Source organism: Pan troglodytes, chromosome 23, assembly GCF_028858775.2.
Source record: "Pan troglodytes isolate AG18354 chromosome 23, NHGRI_mPanTro3-v2.0_pri, whole genome shotgun sequence".
In the NCBI taxonomy this organism is placed as follows: Eukaryota; Metazoa; Chordata; class Mammalia; order Primates; family Hominidae; genus Pan; species Pan troglodytes.
Genome location: NC_086016.1, coordinates 31,727,708 through 31,750,603, shown reverse-complemented (window position 1 = coordinate 31,750,603; position 22,896 = coordinate 31,727,708). Strand labels below are relative to the sequence as shown.

General features: G+C 47.9%; 1 protein-coding gene and 1 pseudogene across 11 annotated transcripts in view; both read right to left on the bottom strand.

Annotated features, from left to right (window-relative positions):
* Window positions 1–11,995, bottom strand: part of NF2 (NF2, moesin-ezrin-radixin like (MERLIN) tumor suppressor) — a 97,804-nt gene extending 85,809 nt beyond the window's left edge. For 8 of the 11 annotated variants that reach the window (XM_016938924.4, XM_016938923.4, XM_016938922.4 and 5 more), the window contains exon 1: window positions 11,385–11,995. In XM_016938924.4, coding sequence (XP_016794413.2) covers window positions 11,385–11,498 — 114 coding nt within the window. In that variant the 5' untranslated portion in view covers window positions 11,499–11,995. The remainder of the gene's footprint in view (window positions 1–11,384) is intronic. The other 3 variants (XM_063807669.1, XM_016938926.4, XM_016938925.4) reach the window with 2 other exon arrangements.
* On the bottom strand, window positions 5,934–6,723 carry LOC134809664 (ribulose-phosphate 3-epimerase-like; annotated as a pseudogene).
* Window positions 11,996–22,896: the final 10,901 nt, after the last annotated feature.

Genomic DNA, 22,896 nt, shown 5'->3' with positions numbered 1-22,896 from the left:
TTTTGTTTTTGTTTTTTCCAGACAGAGTCTTGCTTTGTTGCCCAGGTTGGAGTGCAGTAGCACAATCTCAGCTCACTGCAACCTCCACCTCCCGAGTTCAAGTGATTCTCATGTCTCAGCCTCCAGAGTAGATGGCACTACAAGAGCATGCCACCACGGCTGGCTAATTTTTGTATTTTTAGTAGAGATGGGGTTTTGCTATGTTGGCCAAGGTAGTCTTGAACTCCTGGCCTCAAGCAGTCCACCTGCCTCAGCCTCCCAAAGTGCTAGGATTACAGGCATGAGCCACCACATCCAGCCTAATTTTTGTATTTTTAATATAGACAGGGTTTCACCATGTTGGCCAGACTGGTCTCGAACTCCTGGCCTCAAGTGATCCATCCACCTCAACATACTAAAGTGCTCAGATTACTGGGGTGAGCCACCTCAACTGGCCCTTTGATCCATTTTAAGCTTTTTTTTGGGTGGGGGACGGAGACTCACCCTGTCACCCAGGCTAGAGTGCAATGGCGTGATCTCAGCTCACCCCTGGGTTCAAGCGATTCTCCTGCCTCAGCCTCCCGAGTAGCTGTGATTACAGGTGCCCGCCACCACGCCCAGCTAATTTTTTTTTTTTTTTTTTTTTTTTAGACGGAGTCTCCCTCTGTCGCCCAGGCCGGAGTGCAGTAGTGCGATCTCGGCTTACTGCAAGCTCCACCTCCTGGATTCACGCCATTCTCCTGCCTCAGCCTCCTAAGTAGCTGGGACTACAGGCGCCCGCCACCACGCCCAGCTAATTTTGTTTTTGTATTTTTAGTACAGACAGGGTTTCACCATGTTAGCCAGGATGGTCTTGATCTCCTGACCTCGTGATCCACCCACCTCGGCCTCCCGAAGTGCTGGGATTACAGGCGTTGAGCCACCGCACCCGGCCTACTTTTTGTATTTTTAGTAGAGATGGGGTTTCACCATGTTGGCCAGGCTCGTCTTGAACTCCTGACCTCATGATCCACCTGCCTTGGCCTCCCAAAGTGCTGGGATTACAGGTGTGAGCCACCGTGCCCAGCCATGAGTTAATTTTTGTATATAGTGTGAGGTAAGGGTTTAATTTCTTTTTTTTTTTTTGCATGTGGTTATCCAGTTGTCTCAGCTCCATTTGTTGAAAGGACTATTCCGGCCGGGTGCGGTGGCTCACACCTGTAATCCCAGCACTTTGGGAGGCTGAGGCAGGTGGATCACGAGGTCAGGAGTTTGAGACTAGCCTGGCCAACATAGTGGAACCCTATCTCTACTAAAAATACAAAAATTAGCCGGGCGTTCTGACAGGCGCCTGTAGTCCAGGTACTCAGGAGGCTGAGGCAGGAAAATCACTTGAACCCAGGAGGCAGAGGTTGCAGTGAGCCAAGATTGCACCACTGCACTCCAGCCTAGATGACAGAGCGAGACTCCATCTCAAAAAAAAAAAAAAAAGAAAAAAGAAAAAAGAAAAGAAAGGACTATTCCTTCTCACAGTCTGTGGCATGTAGCAAGACAAGACAAGACAAGACAAGACAAGACAGTTCTCCCCCACTGAATGGTCTTGGCACCCTTGTCAAGAATCAGGTGACCATGAACTCTCAACTCTATTCCACTGGGTTTATTTCTGGACTCTCAATTCTATCCCACTGATCTATACATTTATCTTTATACCAGTACCACACTGTCTTTTTTTTTTTTTTTGAAATGGAATCTCGCTCTGTCCCCCAGGCTGGAGTGCAATAGCACGATCTCGACTCACTGCAACCTCCACCTCCTGGGTTCAAGGGATTCTTGTGCCTCAGCCCTCCCAAGAAGCTTGGACTACAAGTGTGCACCCCCACGCCCGGTTAATTTTTGTATTTTTGGTAGAGACAAGATTTCGCCATGTTGCCCAGGCTGGTCTCGAACTCCTGTCCTCAAGTGATCTGCCTGCCTTGGCCTCCCAAAGTGTTGGGATTATAGGTATGAGCCACGGTGCCTGGTGACGTTGTCTTGATTAGTTGTTTTATAGTATGTCTTGAAATCACAAAGCGTGAGTCTTTCTGCTTTGTTCTTTTTCAAGATTTAGCTATTGTGGGTCCCTTGCGATTCCATAGGAATTTATGAATTGACTTGTCAATTTCTTTTCTTTTTTTTGAGATGGAGTTTCGCTCTTGTTGCCCAAGCTGGAGTGCAGTGGCGCGTGATCTCAGCTCACCGCAAGCTCTGCCTCCCAGGTTCAAGCGATTCCCTGCCTCAGCCTCCCGAGTACCTGGGATTACAGGTATGCACCACCACACCCGGCTAATTTTGTAGTTTTAGTAGAGACGGGGTTTCTCCATGTTGGCCAGGCTGGTCTTGAACTCCTGACCTCAGGTGATCCAACTGCCTCGGCCTCCCAAAGTGCTGGGATTACAGGCATGAGCCACCACGCCTGGAGACTTGTCAATTTCTACAATGAAATAAACTGGGATTCTGACAGGGATTATGTCGAACGTGTAGATCAATTTCCAAAATACTGCCAACTTGACAACGTTATGTCTTATGATCCATGAACAAGAGCTATTTTCTATTTATTTATTTATGTCTTCTTTCTTTTAAAAATGTTTTACAGGCCAGGCACGGTGGCTCACACCTGTAATCCCAGCACTTTGAGGGGCCAACATGGGAGGATTGCTTGAGGTCAGGTTCAAGACCAGCCTGGGTAACACAGGGAGACTCTGTCTCTACAAGAAATTAAAAAAAAAAAAAAAAAAAAAAGCTAGGGATGATCGCGCATGCCTGTGGTCTGAGCTGCTTGGGAGGCTGATATAGGAGGATCACTTAAGCCTGGAAGGTCTAGGCTGCACTGAGATATGATTGCACCACTGCACTTGTTCTCACTTCAGTGCAAGTCCGAGAAAAAAAATAATCAATTAATTAAATATTTTAAAAGGCCAGGCCGGGCGCACTAGCTCACGCCTGTAATCCCAGGACTTTCGGAGGCTGAGGTGGGTGGATCACCTGAGGTCAGGAGTTCGAGACCAGCCTGGCCAACATGGTGAAACCCCCTCTATACTAAAAATACAAAAATTAGCCAGGCATGGTGGTGCACACCTGTAGTTCCAGCTACTCCGGAGGCTGAGGCAGGAGAATCTTTTGAACCTAGGACTCAGAGGCTGCAGTGAGCCGAGATCACACCACTATGCTCCAGCCTGGGCAACAAAGCAACACTCCATCTCAAAAAGATTAATTAATTAATTAATTAAGGCCAGCGCGGTGGCTCACGCCTGTAATCCCAGCACTTTGGGAGGCCGAGGCAGGTGGATCACGAGGTCAGGAGATCGAGACCATCCTGGCTAACATGGTGAAACCCTGTCTCTACTAAAAAAATACAAAAAATTAGCTGGGTGTGGTTGCATGTACCTATAGTCCCAGCTACTCAGGAGGCTGAGGCAGGAGAATCGCTTTAACCTGGGAGGCAGAGGTTGCAGTGAGCTGAGATCGCGCCACCGCACTCCAGACAACAGAGTGAGACTCCGTTTCAAAAAAAAAAAAAAAATTAATTTAAAAAACAAAACCAAAAATGTTTTACAGCTTTTAGAGTGTAAGTTTTATACTTTCTTTTACTCAACTGTCAGAGGATGGAAAAAAAAGATACCTCTTTTAAGTATTTTTAGTTTTTAGGTTATTGTAAATGGAATTTTCTTAATTTCCTTTTCAGATTGTTCATTCCAAGTGGATACATTTACAACTGAGTTTTGTGTAATGATCTTGTATCCTATAACCTTACTAAACTAATAATTTATTAGTTCCAATACTTTGGTAGTGGATTCCTCAGGGTCTATATGCAAGATCATGTCATCTGCAGAGATGATCTTACTTGTTCCCTTCCAACATAGATGTATTTTATTGCATTTTCTTGCCTAATTGCCCTGGCTAGAACCTCCAGCACAATGCTGAATAGCAGTAGTGAAAGTAGACTTATCTCTCTTTTTCCTAATCTTAAGGATAAGCATACAGTCTTTCACTATTTTTGGTTTGTTTGTTTGTTTGTTTTGAGCTCTGTCGCCCAGCCTATTGTGTGCAGTAGTGCTATCTCAGCTCACTGCAACCTCTGCCTCCCAGGTTCAAGCAATCCTCCCACCTCAGCCTCCCAAGTAGCTACAATTATAGGTATGCACCACCACACCTGGCTAATTTTTTTTTGTATTTGTAGTAGAGACAGGGTTTCACCATGTTGGCCAGGCTGTTCTTGAACTCCTGACCTCAGGTGATCCCTCCAACTTTGGCCTCCTAAAGTGTTAGGATTACAGGCGTGAACCACCGTGCCCGGCCTCAGTCTCACTATTATGAAGTTAGCTGTGGGTTTTTCATAACTGCTGTGTATCAGGTTGAGGAACTGCTCTTCTCTTCTTAGTTTATTTAGTGTTTTTATCATGAAAAACATGCTGAATTTTGTCAAATGCTTTTTCTGTGTCTACTGAGATGACAAGGTGATTTTTGTTTTTTATTCTATTGATATAATGCATTACATTATTTACACTAATTCATTTTTGGATGTTAAACCAACCTTGCACTCCTGGAATAAATCCTGCTTGTTTATGGTATATAATTATTTTTATATGTTACTGGATTCAGTTTGCTAGTATTTTTGTTGAGGATTTTTGCTTCCACATTTGTAAGATATATTTGTCTATGGTTTTCTTTTCTTGTAATGTCTTTTTCTGGTTTTTGGCAACAGGGTAATACCAGTCTCATAAAATTCGTTTGTAAGTATTTTCTCCTCTTTTTCATTTTTGAAGACTTTGTGAAGAACTGTATTAATTTTTCTTGAAATGTTTGATAGAATTCAGTGGTGAAGCTATCAGGACCTCTAGTAGGTACAGGCCTGGGCTTTGCTTTGCTTTTCTTTCTTCTTTTTTTTTTTTTTTTGAGATGGAGTCTCACTTTGTCACCCAGGCTGGAGTGCAGTGGCGCGATCTCAGCTCACTGCAACCTCCAACTTCCCGGGTTCAAGCGATTCTCCTGCCTCAGCCTCTCGAGTAGCTGGGACTACAGGCGCACGCCACCATGCTCGGCTAATTTTTGTATTTTTAGTAGGGATGGGGTTTCACCATATTAGACAGGCTGGTCTTGAACTCCTGACCTCGTGATCTGCCCACCTTGGCTTCCCAAAGTGCTGGGATTACAGGCATGAGCCACTGCACCCAGCCTCTTTTCTTTTTTTTAAGAGACAGGGTCTCACTCTGTCACCCTGGCTGAAGCACTGTGGCACAATCATAGCTCACTGCCTCCTCAACCTCCTGGGATCAAGTGATCTTCACACCTTAACCTCCTGAGTAGCTGGGACTCCAGGCTCACACCACCACGCCTAGCTGAGTTTAGATATAGTATGTATATTTTAGAGTTGGGGTCTCTCTATGTTGCCCAGGTTGGTCTCAAGCTCCTGGCCTCAAAGGATCCTCCTGCCTTGACCTCCCAAAGTGCTGAGATTACAGGCAACAGCCACTGTGCCCAGGTCTCTCTCTCTCTCTAATTATTTATTTATTTTTTAAGGGTATACTATCCTACCCAAACTTATATTTTTAAATTCCATTAGACTCATATTACCAAGCATATAAACAAATCACACATAACATGAAATAGAAAAAAACATGAAGACTTCCTTTGCTTTTGGAAAACAACTGAGAAACAACAAAATTCTTTTCAGAAATACAGAAAAAAATTGTTTTTATAGTGTAGCTAATATGCCCTCCTTAGACATTAAGACACTTTTCTGTTTGTACCCTTAATGCAGCCATATTTTTACTCTTTATAAAAATCAAGGCTCTCAATAAAAACAGTACCTCACTCACTAATCATTACATTGCATCACTGAAAATGTAGTTATACACACCAATTTCTAACTTCTTAGAATACTCTGCACAATCAATTATAATCACTGAAACAACTGCTCAAAAACGCAGAATGGCTTCAATTGCACTATGATTTGGTAGTCAATATTCCTGTTTTCCAGTAAAAAGGAGATTTCATAAACAAACATTGGGCTTCTTAAGGTTTCATCAATCAAGAGAATCTTTCTGAGCAGCTTCTGAGCAAACGTTTCTTAACAGGCTGATCACAGATCTAGGGTCCTCACTCCTCACAATAGCACTGCCAGACACAATCATGTTAGCTTCTGCCTCTGCACACCTATGGACAGTGTCAGGATCTATTCCACCAGCGACCTCTATAGCCAAAGATGGGAACTGGATCCTCAACCAGTGAACCTTTAACATCATATCTTTCATGAATTTATGCCCTCCAAACCCTGGTTCCACTGTCATAACCAAGGTCATACCTAGTTGATTAGCCCATGGTGCCAAATACTGAACTGAGGTTCCTGGTTTTATGGCAAGGCCAACCTTCATCCCATTCTCCTGAATGTCTTTAATCAAAGCCCCTGGGTTCTCAGTTTCCTCGAGATGAAAGATGTACTGATTGGCTCCTCTTATAGCCATTGGCTTTACCCACTGTTCTGGCTTGGACACCATCACATGCATGTTCGTCCATTACATCCCGGTGGAGATAACTGACCCCAGAGTCTAGCATCCAGAGGCACTGGGCCCCTAAATTGGCCAGGTAGCATTGAGGATGGACAGGCCAATCTTGCAGCCCGATGCCATACTACTGGTTCCCAAGGGCAAGTTACCCCACGAGTCCCCTCAATTACTAATTTAATATCTTTACTTGTTATAGGTCTATTCAGATGGTGTCTCTTCTTGGGTCAATTTTGGTGGTTTATGTCTTTCTAGGAGTTTGTCCATTTTATTGAAGTTATCTAATTACTTGGCATTCAACTGCCATTTTACTTTTTTTTGTATGTGTTTCACATCTTTTTTTTTTTTTTTTCAGGGCAGGGATGGAGTCTCGCTCTGTCACCCAGGTTGGAGGGCAGTGGCACGATCTCTGCTCACTGCAACCTCCGCCTCCCAGGTTCAAGCAATTCTCCCGCCTCAACCTCCCGAGTAGCTGGGGTTACAGGCACCCACCATCATGCCCAACTAAATTTTTGTATTTTTGTAGAGATGGGGTTTCACCATGTTGGCCAGGCTGGTCTTGAACTCCTGACCTCAGGTGATCCACCCACCTCAGCCTCCCAGAGTACTCCCAAAGCCACTGTGCGGTGGCTGAGGCAGGAGAATCGCTTGAACCAGGGAGGCAGAGGTTGCAGTGAGCCGAGATTGCACCACTGCACTCCAGCCTAGGCAACAGAGCGAGACTCTGTCTCAAAAAGAAAAAAAAAAATTAACTAATTCTTTCTTCACCCAGTTCAAATCTGTTATTGAGTCCTGAGTCCCTCTAGTTAATTTTTAAATTTGTTATTGTACTTTTTTTTTTTTTTGAGACAGAGTCTTGCTCTGTTGCCCAGGCTGGAGTGCAGTGGCACGATCTTGGCTCACTGCAACCTCCGCCTCCCAGGTTCAAGGAATTCTCCTGCCTCAGCCTCCCGCGTAGCTGGGACTACAGGTGCTGGCCACCATGCCTGGCTAATTTTTGTATTTTTAGCAGAGACGGGGTTTCACCATGTTGGTCAGGCTGGTCTCGAACTCCCGACCTCAGGTGATCCGCCCGCCTCAGCCTCCCAAAGTGCTGGGATTACAGGTGTGAGCCACCATGCCCAGCTGTTATTGTACTTTCAACTCCCGAATTTTCATTTGATTCTTTTTTTATAATTTCTATATCTTTATGGATATTCTTTAATTGATGCAACAGTGTCATACCATCCTTTACTTCTTTGTCATCATATTTTCCTTTAGTACTGTGAATACATATATATAGGCTAGTTTGAAGCCTTTTTCATTAATTTGGCCCCTTGTCTCACAGGCAGTTTCTGTTGCCAGCTTTTTTCCAGTGTATGTGTCATATTTTCCTGTTTCTTTGTATGTCTCACAATTTCTTGTTGGAAACTGGACATTTTAGATAATATACTGTAGCAACTCTGGGGATTGGTACCCCCTCTCCAGGGCCAATTGTTATTTATTTGTTTAGCGACTGGCTGGATTATTTGAGTGAAATCCATTTCCCCTGAAAAGTGTTAAGGCCTATGATATTGCCCTTCAGGGAGGTGCAGCTTTGGGTATGCTCACAGTCACCCTGGGATGACAGTGGTTTTGGTAGGGTTCTCTTCTATTCTCTCCTTGACCACACCCAGCTATGAAGCTCCACTAATTGTGGCATATTGTTCTATTATTTTCAACAACACACTGAGGCATAACTTGCTCTTACTCTACAAACTGATACAATCAAATTGTGGCTGTTTGGAGGAAAGCATTTTTTTCCACCTCCGCCACATACCTTACTTTTCAAATTGTTTTTTATTGATTCATAATAGTTGTACACATGTTGGGGGTACCTGTAGTATTTCCATACATTAATATACAATGTATAATGATATAACCAGGACACGAGGGACATCCACCACCTCAGAGGTCTGTGGTCAATGTTTTGTTTTGTGACAGGACAGAGCTTCACTCTGTCACCCAGGCTGGAGTGCAGTGGCGTGATCTTGGCTCACTGCAACTTCCACCTCCCGGTTCACGTGATTTTCCTGCTTCAGCCTCCCAAGTAGCTGGGATTACAAGTGTATGCCCCCATGCCCAGCTAATTTTTGTATTTTTAGTAGAGACGGGGCTCATCATATTGGTCAAGCTGGTCTCAAACTCCTGACCTCAGATGATCTGCCTGCCTCAGCCTCCCAAAGTGCTGGGATTACAGGCGTGAGCCACCATGCTGCGGTCAATGTTTGATCCTTCTTCTGATCCTAGAAGGGCTTCTTCCAGCTGTCTTATTCCCCAATTCTTTCCAGCAAACCAGGAGGCCTACAGTCTAGGCTGCATCTCCATTAAATCCGCAGATCTCCCAGTTGCCTCTTACCAAAACCTTCACATCTCCAGATTGCCCTTAGGCATGAATTTCTCCACACTGTGTTGCAAATGAAGTCACTGCCATTGGAAAGAGATTAGGAGCTATCTGTTTTAGGACCTGCTTCTCTCCTGAGGCAAAATCCCGGAGCCAAGGCTCTGGAGCTGTGGGGGAGGACCCTGGGAAGCTTCTCTCTGAGAAATACCCTCACTCTAGGAACTGAGCACTTGGTGGAAGGAGGCAGGGGACCGCAATAACCTGAGGCTCAGCCTGCAAGAACTGGGGGATGAGCAATTGGGGCACCAGTAATTTCAGTATGTCATGTCCAAGGTACAGTCCTGTTCCACAAGTAGGGACTCGGTGGAAGAAGGGAGCTCCAACTTTTCGCCGGGCACAGTGGCTCACGCCTATAATCCCAACACTTTGGGAGGCCGAGGCAGGTGGATCACCTGAGGTAGGGAGTTCAAGACCAGCCTGACCAACATGGAGAAACCCTGTCTCTACTAAAAATACAAAATTTGCCAGACATGGTGGCGCAACCCTGCAATCCCAGCTACTTGGGAGGCTGATGCGGGAGAATCGCTTGAACCTGGGAAGCAGAGGCTGCGGTGAGGCGAGATCACACCATTGCACTCCAGTTTGAGCAACAAGAGCAAAACTCCGTCTCAAAAGAAAAAAAAGGGGAGCTCCAACTTTCAATTGCACTCACACAGGTCTTAACCTCAGCAACAAGTAGCTCTAGGTAGGATGAGAAATGCTGATGTCCTGCTTTTCCCGGGAAGAAAGCATTTGATTGGGAGCTGGGGGAGCACTGCCCGGTATTACAGTTTGCAATAGTCTGGAGTAGAAGCTCCACCTCACTAAGCTAGGAGTGGGTAAGGAGGGAATGATCTTGGTTCAAATACCATATCCTCTCATCTTTCTTACCGAATTTGTAGATTTTCTTGAATAGGTGTTTCTTCATTTGTTGTTTGCCCTCAGGACCATTGCCGGAGGGTTTAAATAGTTGATTTTAAAAAAGAATTTTTGGGCCAGGCGTGGTGGCTGCATCTGTAATCCCATCACTTTGGGAGGCCAAGGTGAGTGGATTGCTTGAGCTCAGGAGTTCAAGATCAGCCTGGGCAACATGGCAAAACCCTGTCTTTACAAAAATTAGCGAGGTGAGGCTGGGCGCGGTGGCTCACACCTGTAACCGCACCACTTTCCCACCACTTTGGGAGGCCCAGGTCGGCTGGTCACGAGGTCAGGAGTTCGAGATCAGCCTGCCCAATATGGTGAAACCCTGTCTCTACTAAAAATAGAAAAATTAGCTAGACGAGGTGGCGCACGCCTGTAATCCCAGCTACCTGGAAGGCTGAAGCAGGAGAATCACCTGAACCTGGGAGGTGGAGGTGGCAGTGAGCCAAGATCGTGCCATTGCACTCTAGCCCGGTGCACTCTGGGTGACAGAGCGAGACTCCGTCTCAAAAAAAAAAAAAAAAATTAGCCAGGTGTGGTGGCACACGCCTGTGGTCCCAGCTACTCGAGAGGCTGACGCAGGAGGACTGACTGAGCCAGGGAGGTTGGTCAGGGTTGCAGTAAGCCATGATCACACTACTGCATGCCAGCCTCGGTGACAGAGTGAGATTCTGTCTCAAAACGAAACAAAACAAAAAAGAATTTTCACCAGTTTTACAGAGGAATGGGTTCCTTAAAGCTGTCATGCTGGAAGCTGATCTTATCTAAGGCTGCTTTTGTGTTACAATGGTAGAGTTGAAGAGTTGAATAACTCCAACAGAGATTCTCTAGTCTACAAAGTTGAAAATATTTACTATGTGGTCCTGTACAGAAAAAGCATGCCAACCCTTGCTTACTGCTGCCAATGCTGCTGGTCCACAAACCACACTTTTAGCAGCAAGAACTTAAATTACTTGAGAAGCAGTACTGTACGGGCTGTGAGCTTGGTTCAAAACCCCACCTTGCCATTTACTAGATAAATGGGTTTGTTCTGAGGATTAAATGTGCAAATGTCTGGCACTTTGAAAGTACTGAACAATTGATAGCTGTTACCATCATGTTGGAAACTATGTGGAAAGTAAGTATGAGATGTTATATCGTTCTTCAAAGGGTTTTTTTTTCCAGAATATGCAAGCTTTAGAAAAGGGAAACAAGTATTGGCTTTCCAATAAACAAGACGCAACTTCTAATACCTGGGTACATAACAATATTACCTAATGAAAGAATAAACTTTCAAGCGTTTAAGCGTAAGCCTAACTTAAGCCTGACACTGAAATCCTGAATTTTCTATCACAGGAGCATCCAGCTTCTTCCAATAACAATGAATGAAAATAACCTTCAGAAAATGCCAAAACCCAAAAGTCCTATGAAAAAAAGCAGCAATCATCTTTAACATGAGGTTTTGGGCCTAGTTGGCCCTTCCGGTTCTGCCCGTCTCTAGCTACACCCATAAGATGATATAAAGAGAACCTCTCGAGCTTCCACCTCGACTGTCACCGCAGCAGTCGGGGCTGCCGGCCGGTTACCTCGCAATTGAACTCCATCTCGGCGTCCATGGTGACGATCCTCACGGTGAACGTCTTGGGTTGCTTCCTCTTGAGAGAGCTGAAGCTCATGCGGGAAGCGATGGCCCCGGCCATGGCGCGGGGCTCAGGCCCGGGACCCTCGCGCCCCACGGCCTGCACTCTGAGCCCTTTAGCCTCCCTGGAGTTGCTGCACAGGCCTCAGGGCCACCATGGTGGCCGGCTGGCCGGCCCGGGAACGGTCTGGGCTGCGCGGGTCCCCAGCGGCCAGCATGGGCCGCGAGGACCCTGCCCGGGCGGAAAGGGGAATTGGGGGGCGGGCCCTGACGGCTGCAGGGAGGGCACAGGAGCCGGGACCTTCGGTGCAGGCGCGACCCGGCACTCCGGGATTCGGGCCGGAGATGCCGAGGACGCCTCGGGACGGGAACCCTAGACGGCAGCGGCCCAGACTCCGCGCGCCTCTCAGCGGCCGACTAGGGTCACGGGGCCGCGCTGCATCGGGCGCGTACGCGCGCGCGTGGCTGTCACCGTCCTCACTCCGCGCGCCCGCGGGAAGCGTACCCTCCCTACAGCCCGGGGCCTGCTCCCGGCCCCGCCCTCAGGTCGCCCAGACCACTACGCGCAGCGCAACCGAACCGGAGGCTGACGCATAGATGCTGCGATTGGCTGGGAAGGCCAAGGTAGGCAGGACTTTCCCGCTCCGTCCCGCCTCCTTTGGGGTGACTCCACCAATGGAAAGTTTCACTCTAACTGCAAAAAAGCAGGCCTGGGCTCGGCGTTGAGTGGCTACAGTGGCAGTCACTCCGAATGCTTTTGTGCCTACTCTAACAAGACTGGTTGAGGCGGCGGACCTCTGCTGGCCTTACCCGGGAAACCACGTAGAGGCTGGATCCGGGGCGCGGGAATTGGGTCCTTCGTTGGCCCAGGGAGGGACTCTTTCGGTTTAAGTAGGCTCCGAGTGTGGCGCCCCAGGGGACTGCGTTTCGGACACACGGCGAATATTCTTCTTTGGCAGTTAATCACATATACCGACCCCTATGAAACTTTCAAGACACTTGTGGAGGCCTGTTAGGTTTGCTGGCACTTTTCCGCCAGATCTCTCTGCTTCCCTTTAGAATTATTATTATTATTATTATTATTATTATTATTATTGGGACGGAGTTTCGCTCTTGTTGCCCAGGCTGGAGTGCAGTGGCGCGATCTCGGCTCACTGCAACCTCCGCCTCCCGGGTTCAAGCGATTTTCCGGCGTCAGCCTCCCGAGTAGCTGGGATTACAGGTATGCGTCACCACGCCCGGCTAATTTTGTATTTTTAGTAGAGACGGGGTTTCTCCATGTTCGTCAGGCTGGTCTCGAACCTCAGGTGATCCGCCCGCCTCGGCCTCCCGAAGTGCTAGGATTACAGGCGTGAGCCACCACGCCCCGCCTATAATTATTATTGGTTATACCTACCTCGTGAGGTTGTTGAATTTCAGCGCACTGAATACATATAAGGCTTTAGAGCTGAGCCTGGCATCCTATGAAATTGCTGAATTTGGGTTGAAAATGAAAGCATTCTTTATTTTATACTCTATGATGCCCATTTTTGAACCATATTCATGTATTATTTATTTAGTGTCATCAAGGGTTCTAACGGGTGTAGGGGGGATAATTACACCTTTCTGTACTTAGATAAATTCTATTTTAAAATAGCTCTTAGTAGTCAAATAGGGACAATTTACTGTGTTTTTTCATTTGTTTTTTGTTTTGAGACAGAGTTTCACTCTTGTTGCCCAGGCTGGAGTACAATGGGGCGGTCTCGGCTCTCTGCAACCTCCGCCTCCCGGGTTCAAGCAATTCTCCTGCCTCAGCCTCCCCAGTAGTTGGGATTACAGGCGCCCGCCACCACGCCCGGCTAATTTTTGTATTTTTAGTAGGGACAGGGTTTCACCATGTTAGCCAGGCTGGTCTCAAACTTCTGACCTCAGGTGATCTGCCCACCTTGGCCTCCCAAAGTGTTGGGATTACAGGCGTGAGCCACCGCGCCCGGTCTACTGAGTTTTAACAACAATAATCACCCCATAAATGTTAGTTAACATTAGCATCACCCCCCCACTCCACAGGTGAAGATACTGAGAGATATGATAGAGCCACTCGCTGACTATAATGCAGATAGTGAAAGGCAAAGCTAGGACTCAAACCCAGGTCTGTCCCACCCAGAGCCTGCTGGTTAGCACTGTGCTGCCCTGCTTCCAAATTCTCCCTACTACAGCCTCAGGAAATGTGAATTACAGTTCCAGAGTACTCAGCAGACATTGTTGCTGTAACGGTATATTAATGGAATAAATCTAGTTCTTCTGCACGGACCCCTGCTGTTCCTGGTAGCACCGGCCAGGCTTCAGGAATGATTTGCTGCCACACCCAGTGAGGCTGCTGTGGGGACTTTATGTCCTGCCTTCTGCTAGCAAATTCTCCCCACCAAAACTGATTGTTCAGGGCAGTATGGGCTTGGCATGGGAGTGTCTTCATTATCATTGCTTCATTTCTTCCCCGCAGGTGGGAGAACCGGGCTGGGTTTTCTGGGCTCCCCACAGGGACAACAAATCGCTGCTGATAAAAATACGTGACACCGGGCCGGGCGCAGTGGCTCACGCCTGTAATCCCAGCACTTTGGGAGGCAGGCAGATCACAAGGTTAGGAGATCGAGACCATCCGGGCTAACACGGTGAAACCCTGTCTCTACTAAAAATACAAAAAATTAGCCGGGCGTGGTGGCGGGCGCCTGTAGTCCCAGCTACTCGGGAGGCTGAGGCAGGAGAATGGCGTGAACCCGGGAGGCAGAGTTTGCAGTGAGCCGAGATGGCGCCACTGCACTCCAGCCTGGGCGAGAGTGCGAGACTCCGTCTCAAAAAAAAAAAGGAAAAAGAAAATGCGTGACACTGGGAACCCAGTGAGGAGTAGCAAAAGGAGGTGGATCAGCTAGCAGGGACTAAAAAGCGACACTGATGATTGGTAATAGCTCATTTTTATGAAAAGACTTACCAGGTGCTAGGCACTGGGCTAATTGGCCCCAAATGCCAAATTTAATGTTCCTGGGAGGACATCCAGCTGGACATATGGGTTTGAATCCCAGAAGGGAGGTCAGGGCCAGGAATAAAAATCGATGTGATAGAATATTATGCTGGTATTAAAAGTGCCATTCACAGGCTGGACACAGTGGCTTACACCTGTAATTACAGCACTTTGGAAGACCAAGGTTGGAGGATCACATGAGGCCAAGAGTTCGAGACCATCCTGGGCAGCATAGTAAGCCCCCATCTCTACAAAAAAAAGTAAAAATTTAGCCAGTGTGTGCCAGGTGCGGTGGCTCACACCTGTAATCCCAGCACTTTGGGAGGCGGAGGCAGGTGGATCACTTGAGATCAGGAGTTCAAGGCTAGCCTGGCCAACATGGTGAAACCCCGTCTCTACAAAAATACAAAAAAAAATTAGCCGGGCGTGGTGGCGCACGCCTGTAATCCCAGCTACTCCGGAGGCTGAGAGAGGAAAATCGCTTGAACCCAGGAGGCAGAGGTTGCAGTGAGCTGAGATCGTGCCATTGCACTCCAGCCTAGGTGACAGAACAAGACTTCATCTCAGAAAAAAAAGAAAAAAAAATTAGCCTGTGTGGTGGAGTGTGCCTGCAGTCTCAGCTACTCAGTGGGGCTGAGGCGGGATGGTCACACCAGACCAGGAGTTGGAGTCCACATGAGCCATGATGGTGTTATTGCACACCAGCCTGGGTGACAGAGTGAGACCCCCAGCTCCCCAAAAAATGCCATTCATAAAGAATAAATACGGCCAGGCGCAGTGGCTCACACTTGTAATCCCAGCAATTTGGGAGGCCGAGGTGGGTGGATCACCTGAGGTCAGGAGTTCAAGACCAGCCTGGACAACATGGTGAAACTCCCGTCTCTACTAAAAATACAAAAACTTAGCCGGGCTTGGTGCTGGGTGCCTGTAATCCCAGCTAGTCGGGAGGCTGAGGCAGGAGAATCTCTTAAACCCAGGAAGCAGAGGTTGCAGTGAGCCGAAATCGCGTCATTGCACTCTAGCCTGGGCAACAAGAGTGAAAATCCATCTCAAAACAAGAAATAATAATAAATAAATAAACACAGATGATAATTATATGCACCAGATAAGGGTCTGAGGGGGAATTCAGATAGAGCTCATTATGATCTGGCACACAGACCCCAGTTAATAAATATCTGTTGAATGAATGAGTGACGGTCATAAAGAAATACTTATGGTGTCAACTATGGTCTGGACAATATTAGTAGCTATCATATTTTAAATGCTTACCATATACAGCACTCTGCAAAGTGCTTTGCATGCTTTATTTATCTTGATCTTTTTTTTTTTTTTTTTGACATGGAGTCTTGCATTGTAGCCCAAGCTATGGTGCAGTGGCACGATCTCAGCTCACTGCAACCTCTGCCTCTGGGGCCCAAGCAATTCTCCTGCCTCAGCCTCCCGAGTAGGTGGGACTACAGGTGCGCCACCACGCCCAGATAATTTTTTGTATTTTAGTAGAGACAGGGTTTCACCATGTTGCCCAGGCTGGTCTGGAACTCCTGACCTCAGGTGATCCACCCCCCTCAGCTTCCCAAAGTGCTGGGATTACAGACATGAGCCACCGCGCCCAGACTATTTTGACCTTTTTCAAAACCACATTTGGTAGGTGTAATATCCTCAGTTTATATCTGAGGAAACTGAATAAGGCTGAAAAGAGGTAATTTACCCACAGCCATGATTGGTAGAGCTGCAATTTGCATCTAGGAGTGGTTTCATCCATCTCTCCTGATTTACACTTTGCTCTTCCAGATCAGTGGTTCTCAGATAGTGGTCCCTGCCCTACAGGGGACATTTGGCAATGTCTGGAGACTTTTTTGGTTGTCACAACTGGGGGATGTTCCTGGCCTCTAAGGGTAAAAGCCAATGATGGCGTTCAACATTCCACAATGCACAGGACAACTCCCCACAACAAAGAATTATCCAGGTCAAAGTGTCAATAGTGCCAAGATAAAGAAACTGTGCTCTAGAGCAGAGATTTTTGTTTGTTTTTGAGACAAGGTCTCGCTCTGTCGCCCAGGCTGCAGTGCAGTGGCAAGATCATGGCTCAGCCTAGACCTCCACTGGATCAAGTGATCCTTCCGCCTCAGCCTCCAGAGTAGCTGGGACTGAGAGGTGAGGGCATGCTGGCAGCCCTTGCAGCCCTCGCTCGCTCTCGGTGCCTCCTCGGCCTTGGCGCCCACTCTGGCCGCGCTTGAGGAGCCCTTCAGCCCGCCGCTGCACTGTGGGAGCCCCTTTCTGGGCTGGCCAAGGCCGGAGCCGGCTCCCTCAGCTTTCGGGGAGGTGTAGAGGGAGAGGCACGGGCAGGAACCGGGGCTGCGCGCGGCGCTTGCGGGCCAGCGCGAATTCCGGGTGGGCGTGGGCTCGGCGGGCCCCGCACTCGGAGCGGCCGGCCCGCCGGCAAGCCCCGGGCGGTGAGGGGCTTAGCACCTGGGCCAGCAGCTGCTGTGCTCGATTTCTCACCGGTCTTAGCTGCCTCTCCGCGGGGAAGGGCTTGGGACCTGCAGCCCGCCATGCCTGAACCTCTCTGCCACCGCCGTGGGCTCCTGCGCAGCCTCCCCGACGAGCGCCGCTCCCTGCTCCAGGGCGCCCAGTCCCATCGACCGCCCAACGGCTGAGGAGTGCGGGTGCACGGCGGGGGAACTGGCAGGCAGCTCCATTTGCGGCCACGGTGCAGAATCCACTGGGTGAAGCCAGCTAGGCTCCTGAGTCTGGTGGGGACTTGGAGAACCTTTATGTCTAGCCAAGGGATTGTAAATACACCAATCAGCACTCTGTATCTAGCTCAAGGTTTGTAAGCACACCAATCAGCACTCTGTGTCCAGCTCAGGGTTTGTGAATGCACCACTCCATACTCTGTGTCTAGCTAGTCTGGTGGGGACTTGGAGAATCTTTATGTCTAGCTAAGGGGAATGCACAAATCGGCACTCTGTATCTAGCTCAAGGTTTGTAAATGCACCAATCATCCCTCTATGTCTAGCTCAGGGTTTGTAAATACACCAATAGACACTCTGTATCTAGCTAATCTAGTGGGGAGGTGGAGAACTTTCGTGTCTAGCTCAGGGATTGTAAACACACCAATCAGCACCTGGTCAAAACGGACCAATCAGCTCTCTGTAAAACAGACCAATCGGCTGTCTGTAAAATGGACCAATCAGCAGGATGTGGGTGGGGCCAGATAAGAGAATAAAAGCAGGCTGCCAGTGCTAGCAGGAACAACCTGTGCAGCTTGTTTTGTGTGTTGTGGGAGCTTTGTTGGTTTGCTCCTTGTTTGGGTCCACCGTGCTTTTATGAGCTGTAATATTCTCTGCAAAAGACTGCAGCTTCAGTCCTGAAGCCAGCAAGACTACGAACCCACCGGGAGAAAGGAACAGCTCCAGAAGCGCCGCCTGAAGAGCTGTAACGGTCCCTGCGGAAGTGTGTAGTTTCACTTCTGAGCCGGTGACCATGAACCCACCAGAAGGAAGAAATGCGGAACACATCGGAACATTAGAAGGAACAAACTTTGGACACGTCGCCTTTAAGAACTGTAACACTCAACATGAGGGTCCGTGGCTTCATTCTTGAAGTCAATGAGACCAAGAACCCACCAATCCTGGACACAGGACTACAGGCATGCACCGTCACGCAACGTTAATTTTTTTTTTTTTGGTAGAGACAGTTCTGTAATGTTGCCCAGGTTGGTCTCCTGGGTTCAAGCCATTTTTCTGTCTCAGCCTCCCAAAGTGCTGGAACTACAGATGCGAGCCACTGTGCTTGGCCTGTATGTTAAGCCCCTAAATGTATAGCAATTTATTGCACAGCAATAGAAAACAGCCAGAAAGAAAAACATTTTTTGGGAAAGAAATGGGAACTCACTCTGTCACCCAAGCTGGAGTGCTGCTGTGACACGATCATAGCTAATTGCGGCTTTGAGCTCCTAGGGTCAAGAGATCCTTGCACCTCAGCCTCCCAATTAGCGGGGGCTAAAGGCACCACCATGCCATGCTAATTTTTTAAAAAAATTTTGTAGAGGCAAGGATCTTGCTATGTTGCCCAGGCTGGTCTCAAACTCCTGGCCTCAAGCGATCTTCCCAGCTCGGCATTCGAAAGTGCTGGGGTTACAGGTATGAGTCACCCAGCTCACCTCGCCCCACCAAGAAAAAAATTGTTGGGGCTGAGCGCAGTGGCTCACTCCTGTAATGCCAGTACATTACAGCTACTCGGGAGGCCGAGGTGGGTGGATCACCAGATCGGGAGTTTGAGAGCAGCCTGACCAACGTGGTGAAAACCTGTGTCTTAAAAAAAAAATACAAAAGTTAGCTGAGCACAGTGGTGCGTGCTTATAGTCCCAGCTACTGGGGTGGCTAAGGCAGGAGAACCGCTTGAACCCAGGAAGCAGAAGTTGCAGTGAGCTGAGATCGCGCCACTGCACTCCAGCCTGGGCGACAGAGCGAGATTCCGTCTCAAAAAAAAAAAAAAAAAAAAATTTAACTCGCATAATCCACTGACCCACTGCTATCGCATACTACTTATTGTTTTATGATTTGTTAATTTTATTTTTTTTTTGAGACAGAGTCTCAGCTGGGCTGGAGTGCAGTGGCGCAATCTTGGCTCACTGCAACCTCCTCCTCCTCCTGGGTTCAAGCAGTTCTCTGCCTCAGCCTCCCGAGTAGCTGAGATTATAGGTGCCCGCCACCACGCCCGGCTAATTTTTGTGTTTTAGTAGAGACGGGGTTTCACCATCTTGGCCTGGTTGGTCTTGAACTCAGGACCTTGTGATTCACCCACCTCGGCCTCCCAAAGTGCTGGGATTACAGGCGTGAGCCACCACGCCTGGCCGTTTGTTAATTTTTCATTCATTAATATTATCCTCACCCGTCACTAAATATTTTATAATTTTCTAAGAAATGTACAGGACTTTATGTATGGATGTAAATTTTAAGTTTTTTTCTCTTACACACGTTGTAACTCAAGTAATCAAGTTTCCTTCCTGCTGGTAAGAAGCTCAGAGCCAAATTGTATGTCTGCCTCTGGCAATTGTACTTGACCTTGCCTTATTTTTGGCTTTATTTTATTCTTGCTGCTCTTGCTTACTTTACAGTGAATTTTTCCCTACCCACTTACTATTTAATTGTTGCACTAGCTGTATTTCTTTTTACACAGTTATAGATCTCTTATTTAAGGTTTTGTTATTGTTTATTCTTTTTGGGACAAGACATTACATAACAAATTTGTTTTTTGAGATGGAGTCTTGCTCTGTCGCCCAGGCTGGAGTGCAGTGGCGCGATCTCGGCTCACTGCAACCTCTGCCTCCCGAGTTCAAGCAATTCCGTCTCAGCCTCCAGAGTAGCTGGGATTACAGGTGCCTGCCACCACGCATGGCTAATTTTTGTATTTTTAGTAGAGACAGGATTTCACCATGTTGGCCAGGCTAGTCTCGAACTCCTGACCTCAAGTGATCCGCCTGCTTCGGCCTCCCAAAGTGCTGGGATTACAGGCGTGAGCTACCGCGCCCCACCAACAAAGTAATTTTTAATGTGTATAATTTATAAGCTTTTTATTTTGACCTAACATTGGACTTAAAACCTGCAAAAATAGAGTTTCTCTGTATCCTTCACTTAGCATCCTCTAACGTTAACATTTTAGTTAATCGTAATACAATGATCAAAATCAAGAAATTAACATTGAGGCCTGGTGCGTGGCTCATGCCTGTAACTCTTAACACTTTGGGAGGTCAAGGCGGGTGGATTGCCTGAACTCAGGAGTTGATGAAGAGCCTTGCCAATGTGACAAAACCTCATCTCTACTAAAAATATAAAAAATTAGCTGGGCATGGCGGTGCATGGATGTAGTCTCAGCTACTCACTGCCAGCTCCACCTCCCTGGATTCAAGGATTCTTGTGCCTCAGCCCTCCCTTGTAGCTGGGACTACAGGCGTGTGCCACCACACCCGGCTAATTTTTGTATTTTCAGTAGAGAAGGGTTTTGCCATGTTGCTCAATGTGGTCTTGAACTCCTGAGCTCAATTGATCCACCTGCCTCAGCCTCCCAAAGTGTTGGGATTACAGGCATGAGTCACCGTGTCCGGCCAGCCTTGACACTTTTTAAAGAGTATGTATAGGCTGGGCGCAGTGGCTCATGACTGTAATCCCAGCACTCTGGGGGGCTGAGGCGGGTGGATCACCTGAGGTCAGGAGTTTGACACCAGCCTGGCCAACGTGGTGAAACCCTGTCTGTAAAAAATTAGCTGGGTGTGGTGGTGGACGCCTGTAATTCCAGCTACTCGGGATGCTGAGGCAGGAGAATCTCTTGAACCCAGGAGGAGGAGGTTGCAGTGAGTCAACATCGTGCAACTGCACTCCAGCCTGGGTGACAGAGCGAAATTCCATCTCAAAAAAAAAAAAAAAAGTATCGATAGAATATATTTCTCAAAGGTCTGTCTCGTTGGTTTGTCTTACATTTGCTTAGAATTGGACTGATGTTCTAGATGCATTTTTCTAAGCTGCACCAGCAGAGAGAGCAATAAGCAAACTAAGAGGTTCTTGCCTATCTTGCAGCCTGAGGCTCAGTGAGGTAACCCGACTCATTAAACATCACCTGACCCAGGTGACCTTGCATGGTCAGAGGCTCAGCCAAGGCACCACACTGGGGTACTGAAGCTGAATGAAAGCAGGCTGCAGGTAATAACTCCTATCTGGACCTAGAACACTTTTGGAAATAAGTAGTACTCCTCCTGTCCTCTGTTCTCTTCAGGCCAGATTGCAGAGATTTGAATTTCTCTAGGATGTCAGTTGATGGTGGAGGCAGACAGGCCTGAGGTAGAATTTCTACTTCTCTGTGACCTTGGGCAATTTAACTTCTCTGAGCTTCAGTTACCCCGTTTGTAAAAATGGTAATACTGTAATAAATGCTATGACAAGTTTAAAACCCCTCGTAAACTGTAATTAATATTTATCGGCCAGGCGCGGTGGCTCATGCCTGTAATCCCAGCATTTTGGGAGACTGGGGTGGATCCCCTCAGGTCGGGAGTTCAAGACCAGCCTGACCAACATGGAGAAACCCCGTCTCTACTAAAAACACAAAATTAGCTGGGCGTGGTGGCATGTGCCTGTAATCCCAGCTACTAGGGAGGCTGAGGCAGGAAAATCTCTTGAATCTGGGAGGCAGAGGTTGCAGTGAGCCGAGATCACACCATTGCACTCCAGCCTGGGCAATGAGCGAAACTCCATCTAAAAAAAAAAAAAAAAAATTTATCAAGCACCTCCTGTGTCCAAGGTGCTGTGTTACCTCAAAAAGATTTTTACCATTTCCTGGCCTTCATTTCATCATCACTTAAAAAGGAGAGAATAAGAAATGGGGGCAAGGCACAGTGGCCCCCCTGTAATCCCAGCACTTTGGGAGGCCAAGGAGGGAGGATTACTTGAGCCCAGCAGTTTGAGACGAGTCGGGGCAATATGGCAAAACCCCGTCTCTACTAAAAATATAAAAAATTAGGCCAGACGCAGTGGCACACACCTGTAATCCCAGCACTTTGGGAGGCTGAACCAGGTGGATTACCTGAGGTCAGGAGTTCAAGACCAGCCTGACCAACATAGTGAAACCCCGTCTTTACTAAATACAAAAAAATTAGCCAGGTGTAATCTGTATGCCTGTAATCTGAGCTACTTGGGAGGTTGAATCACTTGTACCTGGGAGGCTGAGGTTGCAGTGAGCTGAGGTTGCGCTATTGCACTCCAGCCTGGGCAATAAGAGCGAAACTCCATCTCAACAACAACAACAGCCGGGCGCGGTGGCTCACGCCTGTAGTCCCAGCACTTTGGGAGGCCGAGGCGGGTGGATCACGAGGTTGGGAGATCGAGACCATCCTGGCTAACACGGTGAAACACCGTCTCTACTAAAAATACAAAAAATTAGCCGGGCGAGGTGGCGGGCGCCTGTAGTCCCAGCTACTCGGGAGGCTGAGGCAGGAGAATGGCGTAAACCCCAGGGGGCAGAGCCTGCAGTGAGCCGAGATCGCGCCACTGCACTCCAGCCTGGGCGACAGAGCGAGACTCCGTCACAAAAACAACAACAAAATTAGCTGGACATGGTGGTGCGAGCCTGCAGTCCCAGCTACTCTGAAGGCTGACGTGGGAGGATCGCTTGAGCCCAAGAAGTCCAGGCTGCAGTGAGCTGAGATTGCACCACTACACTTCAGCCTGGGCAATGGGAGTGAGACCTTGTCTCGAAAAAAAATAATAATTATTTTATTCTTTTGAGATGGAGTCTCATTTTGTCACCCAGGCTGGAGTGCAGTGGCATGATCTCGGCTTGCTGCAACCTCTGCCTCCTGGTTTGAAGTGATTCTCCTGCCTCAGCCTCCCAAGTAGCTGGGACTACAAGCGTGCACCACCACGCCTGGCTAATTTTGTATTTTTAGTAGACACCGGATTTCACCATGTTG